The following is a 15693-nucleotide window of genomic DNA, read 5'->3' on the forward strand; positions in this document are numbered from 1 at the left end:
TACTCCCCTTTTAAAAAGAGCATCGCCTCGATGCAACGTGCAAGGAAGCAAAAACCTATCAAGACAAACAAAATAACGAGAAAATATATAGCTTGGAAAACACAGTTTTATCGAGCATAGCACGGCTGCAGGCGCACGATGTGGACGACTTCAGGTCGTGGTGGGCGGTGTGATGATTTTCTTGTCCCGTCGGACAACACTCGTAGTTCACTTCTCCAAGTCGACGAACCACCTTGTAGGGTCCACAGAATTTAACGTAAACTTTTCGGTGGAGGACCACCTGGTTAGGAATGACAATGAATGATAGGAAACCTCTAACCAAAATAATCATACAGAGCCTGACGTTTCAAGGCCAGTGCGGCCCCTTGTTCACGGGCGACCGTTTTCGTTCGTGATGCCGTCTTGCAAACTGCCCGGAGTTGTTGGCTTCTTAAAAGCGGCCGTTGTTTCTGCACGTGTTTTATGGTTCGTAGCGCTTCGCGTGACGCACCGCAAACCGGACACGTAGACGCTTGTAAGTGTCCCAGGTGACCGGTTGACGTTGTTTTCGGTGTTCCGAATGTACCAGGACTCTAATAACAGGCGTCTTCGCCGGTTTCTTTCCGTGCCAAAAATAGAGCAGTTGTCTAATCCGATCGTGTGACCTACTTTCTGGACCTGTTCTGCGAGCGAGCTGCCCTGCACGTTGTTCTTTTTGACGTCATACGGATGCTGGCGTAGACGTTAGGGGACGTTTTAAGTTTTCCAAACATAGGAGGTGGCGCAGTCGCCACAGGGGATCCTGTAGACGAGCCCTGAGCATTTTTGAGCATTTTCTTTAGGAGGACAGTCCTTTGGAAGCGAGACGAGGCGTCCAATGGTCGACACCAGTGTATGTGTCAGGCTGACGCCGTATTTTCTTAGAACACGTGCGAGAGTCTCGCTTGGGCCATTGATGTACGGGAAGCATACGCGGTTGGGAGGAGGGGCGTCTTTTCTTTAAATGTGTCTAAGTTGTTTGCACGTGTTGTTCAAAAACCTGGCAGAATATTGGTTCTGTTTCAGGTCGTGTTTAATCGTTGTGACTTCTTTTTTAAGAGCCTCTTCAGTGGAGCAGACAGAAATTGCTTGCCTGAAGAGTGCGGAAGCCACAGAAGATTTGTGCGTTTCAGGGTGGTAGGACGAGGAGTTCAGGTATTGGCCGGTTTGCGTCGGTTTTCTGTATAATTCGCATGTCAAACGGTTCGACTTTCTATTCGTGAGCACGTCTAAGAATGAAAGAGAACCCTCAGACTCCACCTCAATTGTAAAATGTATCGCCGGTTTGATGGAGTTTAAGTGGGGGTGAAGGTTGTTGATTTTACTGGTTTTGACCACGCAGAAACAATCGTCGACATACCGTATGAACAAGTTAGGATTATAATGCAAGTAAACGCAAAGGTTTCGGGGCGAATGTCTCTAAGGCTTGCCGCTCGATCGCCTCCATCGTGAGGTTAGCCACAGTGACGGAAATTGCTGCACCCATTGCCGTTGCACAAGTTCGTTTGTAGAATCGACTCGAAAGAAAAATAGGTGCTGGTTAAGCAGCGGTCCAGAAGGCGGAAAATCTTTTCGATGGAGAGGCAATTACTCTCGGAGTGTTTGGCACGACAGTGCCGTTCTCGCTACAGTCATCGCAAGAGGCACGGGCACACGTGTAAATAGAGATACCACGTAGAAGGACACGAGACTTTCGTCATAATGCAGTTGGAGACCGGAGGTGAGCTCGATGAAGTGACCGGACTTGTGCACGCACGTGTTTCTCTTCCCCGTGAATGGTGACAGCAACCGATGTATGTAGTTCGATAACGCACGGAGCGGTGATGTGCTGAAGTCTACTATTGGTCGAAGTGGAACACTGGCCTTGTGAATTTTTGGGAGGCCGCAAAATGCAGGGGTGGATCCGTTTCAGGAGTTTCTCGCTGAGACTATGGAGGCGAATCGGTGTCCACGCCCGCACACTGCCTCAGGGAAGTGGACGTCTCGACGACGAAGGTTCTAGTAGCCAGTGTCAACACGTTGTTGGGCTTTAATACGGAGTCCGGCGAGCTAATGAACTTCTGCCCGTTGAGAAGCCACCTGGGCGTCGTCATTTCTGTCAACAGCCGGTTTGTGATGTAACATCGCGTCCAGTATTGTCGTTACTTTGCGACCATAAACCAGTTGAAAGGGTGTTATCCTGGTGGTCTCATGCACGGCCGCGTTGTAGGCAAATATGACGTACGGCAACACCTCGTCCCATGTGTTGCGCTCCACTTCGACCTAAATAGAGATCATGTTGGCGATGGTCTTGTTGAGTCTCCCTGTCAACCCGTTTCTCTGCTGGTGGTACGCCGTGGTGCGACATTGGCTGGTGTGGCTGAGACGAAGGACTTAATGTGTCAGCTGGGCTATGAACAATGATCCACGGTTTGATATTAAGACTTTGGGAGCGCCGTGCCGGAGGACGATCGACTTGTTCAAAAGCTTGGCGACTTCCACAGCAGTTCCTTAAGGAAGGGCTTTGGTTTCGGTGTACCGCGCGAGAAAATTTGTGGCTACGATGATCCAGCGGTGTCCCGACGTTGACGGCGGATAGGGCCAAGTCGATTCATACCGAATCGCAGAAAGGGTGCAGTTGGTGCAGAAATTGGCTGGAGGACTCGCGCCGGCCTCTTCAGAGGTTTCTTCCATCGCTGACACTCGTGACATGATCGTGTGTATAAATGGGCAGGCTTGGGGGAGCTTGGGCTAGTAATACTTTTCACGAATACGGGCCGGGCCGGTGTCCGGCTGTATCCAAGGTGTCCGGACGTCGGGTCGTCCTGGCAGGCTTGAAAGATTTCCTCTCGAAGGTCGGTAGGGATTACCAGCAGCCACGACGGGTTGTTGTCCCCGAAGTTCTTTTGAAGACTGCAACTTGTCGCACAGCGAAGGTCGGCAGTGCTCGTGGTAAAACACGTGGCATGGTACTCCCGCGCCCTTTCAGGTGCTCTATTATTGCGCGCAGCTCAGGATCGTCTTGCTGACGTGGTGCCATGTCGCCGGTGTTCACTGCGCCTAGGAAACACTCGTCGTCATCGTTGTCGCTGGCGCCGGAAGGGATTTCAACGGGCGATTGGGATAGGCAGTTGCCGTCGCTGTGCTTCCGGCCTGACTTGTAGACCACAGTCACGTTGAACTCTTGTAGTCAGAGACTCCATTGAGCGAGGCGTCCTAACGTGTGTTTGAGGGTTGCAAGCCAGCAGAGCGAGTGACGGTTCGTGACTATTTGGAACGAGCTCCCGTACAAGTACGGACGAACCTTCGTGATTGGTCAGGCGACCGCAAGGCATTCGTTCTCAGTCGTGGAGTAATTTTTCTCCCCCTGGGACAGTGTCCGACTTGCGTTGTCGATGACTCGCTCGGTGCCCTCTTGCTCTTGAACCAGTACCACGCCAAGTTTCGAGTTACTTGCGTCTATGTGAATCTCGGTTTCCGCATCCTGATCGAAATGTCCAAGAACAGGAGGAGTCTGGAGTCGTCGTTTCAGCTCGTCGGATGGCTGCTGCTGCTCCCCAGCCCATTTGAACTTCACGGCGTCCTTCCTGAGCTTTGTGAGCGGTACAGAAATCCTTGGGAAATCCCGAGCGATGCGCAGATAATAGGCACATAGTCCAAGAAATATTCGCACGGCCTTCTTGTCTGTCTGCGCCGGAAATGCCGCGACGGCGCGTGTCTTCTCAGGATCTGGGCGAACGCCGTCGTTACTAACCACGTGACCTAAGAGATTAAATTTTTCATCGGCGAACCGACACTTTGACGGCTTGAGGGTGAGTTCGGTGGTCCACATGGCTTAGAGAACAACTCGGAGTCGTCGCAAGAACTCGTCGAAGTCGCCGCAAAATACTACGATGTTGTAGAGGTAGACGAGACAGCTCTGCCACTGGAGTTCTGCTAGTACGGTGTCCATGACACGCTGGGATGTTGCTGGAGCCGTGCATAGGCCGACGGGCATAACCTTGAATTTGTACACACCATCTATCTGTCAGAAAGTTGTCTTTGTTGGTCCCGTTCGTCGACTTTGATCTGCCAGGAGCCGCTGTTCAGGTTCATCGATGAACAGTATCGAGAGTGGCGCAGCCGGTCTAACGTGTCGTGGATGCGGGGGAGTTGAAAGACGTCGTTCGTAGTTACTGCGTCCAGCTGCCTTTAGTCCACCCAGAACCTAAGCGGCCCGTCCTTTTTTAACCGGTACGACTGGGGAGGCCCACGGACTGCTTGAAGGCTGAATTATGTCGTCGCTCAGCATCTCTTAAACTTGCTCATGAAAGGCCTCCCTTTCTTTTATGAAGATTCTGTATGGTGATTGATGCCCAGGGAGCATGTCGTCCTTGGTAACGATGCCATGCTTCGCAACGCTGGTTTGGCGCACCTTCGACCGAATACAGCAGTCGCTATATTCGCTGAGATCTTCACTCAGCTGCCATCGTTTTGGGCCTGGAAGCTTAGGGTCAATGTCGAGTTGCGCTGGCGCCGTACTTCCTTGCTGAGGTGCCGGTTATTCTTTAGTAATCGCGGTGATTTCGACGGAGTTCCGGAGTTCCTCGACGTGGCCTTCCGTGAAATATAGCGTTTCCTGTCGGAAGTTTGTCGCGATGACCACGGTGCGCCCGCCTTGAAGTTCCACCACTCGTCTTGCGACACCTATACCTTTTTTCCAGGACCAATTGAAGGTTGCCTTCCAGAGCAACTTCGCCGCAGGTAGCTGCATCGGTCACGACGGCTACGACAACACCTCGTCCCATGTGTTGCGCGGCGGCAGGTTCAGGGTGTCGGCAGGGACTCGGACGTCAGCTGACGCCGTTTGGGGCTTCTCTGAAGGCAGAACAGGCGTCCGCAGCACAAATCTGTTTTCACCAAGGTCGATGACAGCACCGAATTCACACAGAAAGTTCATGCCGAGAATGACATCTCTGGCGCAGTCTTGTAGCACGAAAAAATTCACAGTACACGTCTGGCCGTGAATTTCGACGCGACCTGTGCACCTTCCGACTGGTGTAATAAGGATCTCTCCGGTGGTTTTTATTTGAGATCCATCCCATGGCGGTGCCACTTTTTACAGAGGGCGAGAGAGGCTCCCACTCAAAAATGGGTAGACGGCTCCGGTTTCCACGTATGCCGATGCGCCGTAGCCGCCGATTGCAACGTTTAGGTTGTGGGGCACCTTTGCGGGGGGGGGGGGGGGGGGGGGGGGCGTTGGAAGAAAAGGGGCGCTCCGGCATTCTTGGAGGCTTTTTTGTCCAGCCGTTTTCGCTAACGCCACTTCAAGGCGTTGCAGCACTAATTTTTCCCGATGAGATAGCGGGAACAGAATTTCACGGCGCGACCGACGAAAAGGCGATGCGGAATGTCGGGGAATCCGAATGCGGATCCGTCGGGGAACCTGGTAATGCTGTCGGCGCTTGTGACAGAGGGCGACGGAGGTATTCGTCGATGTCCCTTAGTCATCCTCCAAAGCCAGGTCGGTAGTTGTTTGGTGGGAATCCTCGCAGTTAGAGCTGGCAGCGGGGCACCTTCGGTAAACGTGATCAGCATCCCCACAGAGGAAGCACAACAGACGTCCGTCATCCGTGGGCCACACATCGGCATTTCAAGGTATACGCTACTCCTGGCGCGGAGTATACTGCGGCGAAGAGACCTCTTGGCGGGGTGTTGCTGAGTTTTGCCAGGTGACAGGAGGTTGCGGACGACGAACAACTCCGGCGGAGGTTAAAGCTGGTGGTTTCGGTGCGGTGCCGACGAGAATGTCTGGCTGGAGCGCATGCTAGACCTCCTGTCGAACAGTCTCGTCAATTGAGAGTGAAGCTGGACGTTCGGTGACAGGTATTAGGTTCTTCAGTTTTTCACGGACGATGTTCCGGGTGATTTCGCGGATTCCCGGAATATTGGGGTTAAAAGCGCAGCTGGACGCCGTGGGCGCAGCAACACCAGGGACTCAATGGTAGTGGGCGGCTCGTGCTTCCAGGGCCGTTGACTGTTGCCCGCCACCGTTACAAACGATTCGACGGTAGTAGAGGACATTGCAACAGGCCTCCGAATTTATTCCCCTTGACACCTCGCATCAAGATTTTCAGCTTATTTGCTTCGGAGGCTTGAGGATCGGCTTGCTTGCTTAGTCGAAAAACATCTTCGACGAAGCGTACGACGCTCTCGTTAGGGCCTTGGATCCTAGCTTGACGAAGCTCTTCGGCGTGTTCTCTTCGCTGTTGGTTGGTGAACGTACCTCGAAGCTTAGCCTTCAGTTGCTCTCAGGAAATGATCGACGATTCGTGGTTTTCAAGCGATTTCCGTGCTGTGGCTTCCGAAACGAAGTAACCTTTTCAAGGCACTGCTCCAGTGCCTTTAGAAAGGTTACTACGTTTCGGAGGCCAAAGCACGGAATTCGCTTGAAAACCACGAATCGTCGATCATTTCCTGAGAGCAACTCCGTCCATCCGTTATGGCGGGCCACTCATTCGTAGTATTGCAGCCCATTTTCGATGTCCTCGTAGACCACTCCGTGGAAAGGCGTCGGAGGCCGGGGTACGACGGGCAGGTATACGACGGCAGCGGCGGGAGGGGTCTGTGATGACTGGTTGGCCATCGTCGGCCTCGTTGACTACTTGGTTTTGAGGGGCAAGAGTCTAAATTCCGGGGCGTAGGCCTTGATTGCGGCGACCTGATAGAGTCGCGGTCCTCTCTTCGCTGGTCCTTCGGGGGCTTAAGGTCGGGCTTGCACTGCGGCCCGTCTTAGGTGTGCGCTGCACGGATATCCGTTACCCATCACCTCCACCAAAATATCACGAATGACAGGCGGCAACTTGAGAAACTTTTAATAACTAAACTTGTAAACCAAACAAAAGTAAAAAAAAAAATGTTAGCGTCGCAAGCGTCGTTGTCGGCGAAACATCAGGATCGAGCGATAGAGCGAAACTGACTTTTGTTCGCACGCGAAACCCCTTATCTACTATGGGAACCAATATGAGTGTGAACGCGCCTCCGTGGCGACAAGCGGAGGCGCGTTCACGCTCATATTGCTCCCGATAGTAAAAGCTTGGGTTTCTGGAGCAATCGTCGTAGAAGGTCCGACGCATGAAACATTTGTACCTGGAATAAATAATCTCGAATCCACCGCAACGCGGCATTTACAGGAAAAAACAAGAAGACGCGTCCGCTCCCAGGCATCGATCCTCGGGCCCTTTGCGTAGGAACGATGGACGATAACAATTCGGCCACGGGCGCACTTAATTGCAGACGCGTGTGGCAATATTTTAATCAGGTAGTGGTAATAAATACAAGAATAAAATTTATGATATAACTTCCTAGACTTTAGCTTTTCAGTTTGGCAAAATGTACGCGAAAAATAGAGGATTGAAAGCCAAAAAATATCACACAAGTGAATATCCAAATATCTGGTAAACTTATACATGCTTCCAACAGTGTAAAGCAGTAAAGTTGTCATGGTTATGCTGTATGAACGCTGCGGAGTTAGCCAGCTGCGCTAGAAAAATAATTATTTTTGTGCGAAGTGGTTTGGAATATTGTCAATCATTCGGACTTTTTCTAAACAGTGGACCCTTGAAGCACAAATAAGTTTTATCGGAGTCTTTTTATCTTTAGATTATGTAAGGTTGCAAATATTTTACTCGATGATGTATAGACATTTTTTAGCGTTCGTTACGGGACGTTCTAGAAGGGGAACGTACAACTGCTGTAAATCAAACAGTGCTCTCTCGCTTCATGCTTATCGCACAACCTGCTGTTAACAGACGGCGGTATAAATGGCGTTTTATTTTCGACACAAACCTTAACTGGAAAGCGGTAGATGAGCAATTTAAAAAGAAAGAACGAAACATTTTACGCTAAAACACACATATTTTTTTCTTCTAAAGGATGCTCTAACCGAAATTTGGAGTTTAAGAAACAAGGCTGTTGTAACAGGAGGAACGCTGCAAAAGCCAAGAGCATCGCTCATAAAACGATATGAATAAGGGATGGCCGCATTTTTCTAAAAGGAGGGCAGGATTGACCACGATCGACGAGGCTGATGAGACATTTCACGTCACAATTTTTATTGCATTTCCTCTTCACTTCGTCCTTTTGAGAAGAAGAAATGAAGCGAAGACGAGAGAAGTGAGGCGCTTCCCCTTGTGAGAATCGCGATGTCCAATTTCTCGATTGATCACGGTATTCTTTTCCAAGAATACGGCCATATGTTTAAGATATCGATATATGGGTGATGTTTTGGAGGTCGTGTATACCTGTGGTCTTAAACTCGGCTGAGCCTGGGGGCCAGATATTCCAGACCGGAAAAATGGAGGGACAACGTAAGACGGGGGTAGAGAGGAAGCAACATAACTCGTGGACTTGCCAGTGGCATCCTTATATTTTATTTGTTTATATTACTACGTCCAGCCCTGACTTGATGTAATAACAATAATTAAGATAACACCGTCTCGCCAACGTGCTGGCCTTTCCCGTTGCTCAATTCACTCAGGCTAAACAAACCAATAATTTTATTTGCCAGATCTTGCTTTCTTGGCGAATTTTATTACAACACTAGTGAAAATATTTGCGGTTTATTAGGTATATATATTTTTTGAGCAAGAATCCCAAGCTCGTAGCTTTATTTTTTTGAAAGTTGCTCTTGCTGAAATAGAGCTCGCCCAACCGAGATGCGTCCTTCAACGAATAGCTCGCGCTATTAAAAGAATTGATGTATATTACAAAAAGCTGGGAAGCAAAAAATAAAACAAAACAAAAAGCAAATGAACACAGACATATATAAACTATATGAATATATTAAAAGGGCAGAGCTACTTTTCGAGCGAAAATGAATTGGCGGCAAAAAATCACTATTGCACATGCCATACCTAGCGCTTGAGACAGAAAAAACGGGACTCGCAGCGGGTTGCGTGCGGGTCGCATGCGGCCCGCGGGCCGCGTTTATAAGACCCCTGTATTATACCGTTCAATGCTTCTAAGGCCTTATTTTAGGAAATTATAATTTCGTCTTAGCATCCCGTTATTACCTTAGTTACTCTAGCGCCCCTATCAGTGATTAAGCCAACGCCAATTTTCGATGTAGGGAATAAGTAAAAATAATATGAAAAAAAAGGTTCCTATGGCCGCTCAAACCAACGACAGTTGACTCGATCACGATCGGCCGGAGTTACGTGGCGGCGCCAACTGTCACTGATCAGCTAGTGATCATTGAGTTCAACTGAAGTGGCCTACCTCAGTTATACTGTAGTTCACCTCATGATGTACCGCAAAAAAGGCTACAAGCGCGAGCTCTTTACTGTAGGGCACATCAGAGTGGCACAAGCTCTCCTGCATGAAGATCAGCTGGCAGTGCTATGAGCTTGCGCTTCGACCCTTCGTTATGGTACGACAACTGACGGGGTTCGCCCCAATAGAGATAAAGATGGGTGTCCGCCGCATTGCCGGCCATGGCAAGCGCCAGCGAAGCACTTACTATTGCAAAATATTGGGGGAGGCATCTAGTAAGTATTGTAGCAGCAAATACTGTCGGAAGTGGTATGACTCGGGGACAGAGCTGCCGCTGAAATGATCATGGCATGTTGCGGCGGCGAAGTCTCGGCGACGGCGGCCTTTGTAATGTCGTCGTTGTGGCTCTCTCCCTTGAATTCGCTTGAAACGTTCTGGTAGTCGTTCCTTTTCTCTAAAAACAAGAAAGAAATAAAAAAAATATATTTTGGGTTTTACGCATTTTTTAACGAAAAGTGTACATATAATTCATTTGCATAGCTATTAAACAGACGATATAAGGTGACATCAGTTTTTGTTTCGTTTTCGTTTGAACTGTTTTCCTTGACGCACATTTGAACTGGGGTTGTTAGGCCTATATCCCGTGTAACACCGGACAATTTAGTTGACCTCCATTACAGTGGAAGATGTCGACAATGGTGGTCTTAATGACAGTTGAGAGCGCTAGTGTAGCTAAGGTTTAAGGACATCATCTAGGGATCGACCATTAAACAACTGAAATAAATTGATACGAAAACTTGAATAAATAAAACATCGAGGAGGAGGACTGTTTCCGTCCTCGTCCTCAATTTTTTATTCTTTCAAATTTTGGTATCAGTTTAACAACACGGTCGTTTTCAATTAAATAAATTTGGACAGAAAAAATACTTTCAGGTATTTGCTGCCGAGAGTTCCTTGTATTTAACACTAAACATAAGCTCAAATGAGAAGCGTGTCTATAAAAAAATACATTGCCTAAAAATGTTAAAAGAGACAGGGGCTTCTGTAGAGTTATTCGCCCCTTGGAACGGTTAAGTAATTTAAAATACATGCTCATCTTAACTGACAAGCGGTTTTTAAGAAATGGAAGGATAGCGTTTAAGAAAAATCAAAAACAAATTATGGCCTGTTCACACACTTGCGACTTCTTAGAATCGAGTGTCTTAAAACCTCTGAAAATCTCCTCAGACCACTGGCCAGCTGGCGCTATCTATGCGGTGACCCTGGAACTTCCTTCCACAAGAGCGAATGTTTTGCGGTGTTTTCGAAGTCATAGGTTCGTACTACTTAGGAGAAATGATGGTTCTTAAAATTGAAAGAGTGTTTCAAGCCAAGAAAGACAGCATGATGCGCGAGGAAATAGGAAATGTAGGGGACCACCAGATGTTTTATTTCTTCCCGATGAATGACATCAGCCTTCTCTCTCGTCGAAAGAGATTTTAAAAGGTTTCATGGCACTCGATCCTAAGAAGTGTAAAGTGTGTAAGCGGGCCTCTAAAGGCACTAACTGCCCAACAATGAATGGCAGAGACTCCAGTGTGACCTGCTCTAAGGGGAAATAAAGTAATATCTCCACTAGGATGCTCCCGTGACGAACGCCAAATAAATATGGCGATAATGCGATGAAGCTTTGAACATTTGCAAGGTCAGAATATAGATATATTAGTTTGATCACAGAAGCAAGGTATATATGCTTGCTCTAGTAAACAAATATGTCATGTCTTCTTCATGCATAGGCTTTCTTTTGTAGACACGGGCCACTAAACTCCATTTTTTTGTGCGGCTTTCGATGTTTGAAAGTGACAGTCCCAAGTTGTGAAGTGGGTGGCAATTCCTGTCTATACAAGAAAAATAACTTGCGAGGTACTTTTGACCGCTGCCAATATTCCTTACACTTAGCGGTATTACCTCATGATCCGCTTACGGTGCAGAGTTTTTCAGTTACTTGAAAATCTTCTTTGTGTTTTTTTTATTAAAAGAGATGATCACAACGTTATCACCCTAGGCAAGAATATCTACAATTACATCGCTCAGTAAACCTTTCCGATAATCTGACCTGAGAGTATATTCATGCACAAAGGTTCCGGGTTAAATTTAAAAGGAAGACATTATAATAAATAACCCTGTCTTGAGTTAAAGGCCACGGACTGTAGCAGGTTTACAAAAATTAAAGTTGTCTATTACCAAAGACTGCTTAACTCAGAATCTAAAAAGCTGTATTCAAATTGGACCGAACCCAATGATCTCCGTGCGTGAGCTCAGACCCTCAATGGTCCTTTTTGCGTACATTTTATCAATTTTGTTGTGGATATTTAACACCTGTATAACAATACTTTTTGGGGGAATTTTGTCAAAAAGAATGTTGTTTATAATTAATCGTTTCGAGTTATTTTTGTACCAAAGGAACTTCGCCTTAAAACCCCTGTTGTCTATGTGAATGTGTCTTATAATTTCTAGTGAAGGGGTGCGTGCCTGACTCAATCACGCGCTTTTTAAATGAATTTGCACTAAGTAAACCAGATCATTAGAATTTCAGACACATTCAAGCATTAAGCGCTCAAGCTGGATATTTGTTTCGATCCATCAGCCGAGTATTCTAATAGTCTGAAGCTCATGAAAAATGTCCTCAATTGCCAGCTTAAGTTTGCTATTAAATATATTCGCCAATATCTCGTACTACACATTGCAAATTGAAATTGGCTTACAATTCGCCACATATTTTGGAAGTTCAGTGTCTTAGGTTTTATATATTAGTACACCACGACAATCGTTAGACGAATGTGGGTGTGTCATTCCGTATTACGTTTCTAAAACACCCAATTAAACTTGACGAAGCGTGTCTTAATATCTATATTACAATTCAATACTGATTGCGTAAAGTCCGGGTGTTTTTCATTTTTGAATATAATCAATTGCTGCCTTAACATCACTTAAGCTTTTAGGTCCTTTTACATTTTCTATATTATTTAAGCGAAGGCATCGTTGAAAATACGCATTATACCTCAATTGAATTGCCTGTGCGGATGCATTTACAATAGGACATTCGAGTAGTTGGAATGAATGCTTTACCAACCGCGGGTGGGACGTTTGCGGTCACGCTATCTTCGTTAATTTACCAAAAAAAAAATTCAACCGTACCTTTATAGTCTTTTTATCACCCCGATACATGTTCATTAGTTGCTAAGTAAGTACAGTCATGTCTCGTTAACAAGAACCCTATTAATATGAATGTCCCGCTATGTGAAGCCCATTTTCGGGGACTAACTGGGAAAATGCATGCACTCTTGATTCGTTATTATCAACCACTCACATTATGGGCGATGTTTGGGAAGAACGGAGGTGTTCAAAATAAGGAGCCATCACTGTAAAACGTTTCTTATAGAATAAACGACATCTCCGTGATACTTATCGTGTAATGTTTTTTTCTTTTTTTTTAAGTTGCTCGTTTGTAACATCAACATCGTCGCTGTGAACACCAGGACGGATATACTGCACCTCTCGTAATACCAGCGCAGTTTTTTTTTTTTTTTTTTCGAGTTTGGATCATTTTTTTTTTTTTTTTACATACGATATGGTTAAAGAACATATAATCGCTAAAGTTTTACTTGTTGATTGAAATGATCCTAAATGTAGAAAATATGTAGAACTGGATTTTGGCTATTCCGAGGGATTCGATAATAAGCATTTTAAAGGTTTTTATCTTTTTGAAGGTTTGCATTAAATTTTCAGTTTCCGATTGGTTTAAGGATCTGGACGAGTCTTCACTCCAAAGCGAATAGATACTATGCAGTGTTAAAAAAATAGGTTTTGATAATATCGGTGGAAATTGAACCAAACGTATCGCAGACACATGTATTGTTTCAAAAGGAGCATGCTAAACACATTGTGAGTAAAAGGTAGTACATTGTCTTTTTGCCACGCTACAGCTATCAGGTTGCTTCCCTGAAGCGCGTCTTTGAAGGTGGCAGCGAGCGTATCTGTTCTACCATGTCTGCAGTAGTGCAGTCTTCTGGATTACATACGCAGTTGAAATCTCTAATTAGTATTGGTACTTCTCGGTATTTATCACATTGCCAGGAACGTAAAGAAAACAGCTCTGCATTATCATAACTAGGTCATTCTACACAATGGAAATGTCAAATCGTGTGTGCCAAAGCTTTGCGCAGGAAATGGGACGCTCTTCCTAGTCAATAAATAAGGAAACATTCCAATATCCCAGCTTATTGCGCAGAAACGAGACTCAACCAACAGGAAACCCTCCTGCCTCAATCACAAAGATTTCAGTCTTCCTTAACGAACTCTAAAACCATTGCAATTTCCTCATAGGCTGATGATTTAATGTAGTGTACGGTCGCTAGGTCAACGTATTTATGATTTAAGGGTCTCAAATGTTGGCATTGTTTCCGCCTAAACCCTAGGCTTTTTAAATCCATTTAAGTAAATTATAAAAGAAGCCCAGATTCAATGATACTACTTTAAGGATATGTGAAGTCCAGGCCCCGGTGGTCATTAAGCGCGTTTTGGTTATCTTGTAGTTTAGTATAGGGTAGGTATCTAGGGTCTCCCTACTTTCAATGTTTCTGAAAGGTTTAAAGTGTCCCATCCTTAAGAAACACAAAGGCATCATGATGGCCGAGTCTTTCTGGAGAGACGTGGTACTTCAGCAAAGCACCAGGCTCACTGGCTGGCAGCGCTGCCTCACAACTGGCTACTGTGTCTTCTTCACATGCTGCAACGCATTCGCCTACGACTGTTGTGGTTGATGAGTTGTCATCATCTTCAGGTGGATGGCTAGGTTCTGGTATTAGTCCTGGGTCACTTTGATTGACACCGGTGTTGATCACTGTAACGGGTCGAACGTCACCTTTGTCGAGAATCTTGAATGCTGCTACTGGGGAAACGTGTCCCGAAGCAGCGAACAATGGTGCGGTGGGACACAGCTCTTTGAGGCTTACATGCGTAAGTTGTAAAAAAAGGCGTCAGGAATGTGAACGGAGTGTCTACAACAAAAGAAGATTGGTGCTCTGTCCTACCGAACGACATGGCATATCCCGTTATATCAGAGGCATAAAGAAGGTATTATCGGGATAGCAATAAACTGCTGACAGTCATACACCTGAATTAGGTGAATAATCCTCATCGCCGTCATTCCTGCCTACATGGTGAAAGTGAATTCTTTGTTTAGGGTGTCTCTGTGGTTCATGCAGGGGCAACGCCGTTTTACGTCACATGTTACGAACTGTGTCCAAATTCGCCAGAGCTTAAACTGCGTATTCGTCTTCAAGCTAGCACAGATGCCACACGACACTTTATCTTAAGTTTTCCTGCGTTTGGTTAAAAAAGAAGGAACTTGTTGCACACCAAGGAAAATGTTTTTCTTGGCCACAGCGCAGACGCATGTGATCATCCACGCAGATTTATCTGAAACTGTCCGGTGGCGCTAACATTTTTCAAGTTAATTACGTCCTCAAGAACAAATGGAAGTCGGGAGCTTGGTAAGGTTACCCATTGGGGAAGGTATGCTGAAATAGGGAATTGAGGAAGAAGCTACCAGTTAGAAGAGGCATAAGTTTTACCTTGTGCTAATTATAGACGACAGCTGAAGATTCACACATACATCGAGCAGTGGCCGATACGGTGTTTCCACCAAAAGGTATATTAGCAGCTGTTAGAAACTGCAACTTTTTTCATCCCCAGGTATTGACGAAGCCTGGATCAAAAGCCGTTGAGGGGTATATAATTCTTTACAGCAAATGTAGGGTTAGTAACTTTCGTTTTTGTTACTTTTTGTTTTTCATGATCTTTCTTAAGGAATATTTACGTTCGCTCCGTCGGTACGCAAATACGACTACTTTTTTTTTTTATATAGAGCCCTTCTTCCAGTGTCTGTGATCAAAAATGATTAGTGAGATCAAAGCGAGCTCATGTTATGCGCGCGTCGTTTGGTCCCCGAATAGGAACGGATATCTACCAATTGAGAAAATTTTTTTTTTTTTTTAAGTTGTAATATTTTTAAGTGACAATGCGAAAATGTTTACCATTTACAGGAATGCGACGAGGAATTTGAAAAACGTCTCGAGTCTTGGGTTGATAACTGGAAGACGTATGAAAAAAACGCCAAGAAAACTCTCTGTAAATAAGAAACAAGCCGGTCTCTAAGATCACAAGTTGCATGCAATCCTCAAGCCATTAGTAAAGTGTGCTTTTCAGCAACAAGTGTCCATTCCCTTACAATAGAAATGGCAAGCGATAAAAAAAATTAAAATCAATATTTACCGCTTTCTAAAGCGTATTTTTAAGAAACTAAACTCTTAGTTTAATAAAACATTTTGGTAGTTTTTAGTGATGGTTCTAACGATGCTTTTGAGTACCTAGGTCGCCAGGGTGCTTAAGCACGTTAGGGCC

The 15693-nt window shown here is 45.9% G+C and overlaps 1 protein-coding gene across 1 annotated transcript in view; it reads left to right on the plus strand.

Annotated features, from left to right (window-relative positions):
* LOC120846096 overlaps positions 1 to 15428 on the plus strand; it is a 62535-nt gene extending 47107 nt beyond the window's left edge. Inside the window, exon 5 of the mRNA XM_040217767.1 lies at positions 15336 to 15428. Within this exon, the coding sequence (XP_040073701.1) occupies positions 15336 to 15428 (93 nt within the window). The remainder of the gene's footprint in view (positions 1 to 15335) is intronic.
* The last annotated feature ends 265 nt before the right edge of the window (positions 15429 to 15693 follow it).

This window comes from Ixodes scapularis, unplaced genomic scaffold (assembly GCF_016920785.2).
Source record: "Ixodes scapularis isolate PalLabHiFi unplaced genomic scaffold, ASM1692078v2 PGA_scaffold7__128_contigs__length_106722199, whole genome shotgun sequence".
In the NCBI taxonomy this organism is placed as follows: domain Eukaryota; kingdom Metazoa; phylum Arthropoda; class Arachnida; order Ixodida; family Ixodidae; genus Ixodes; species Ixodes scapularis.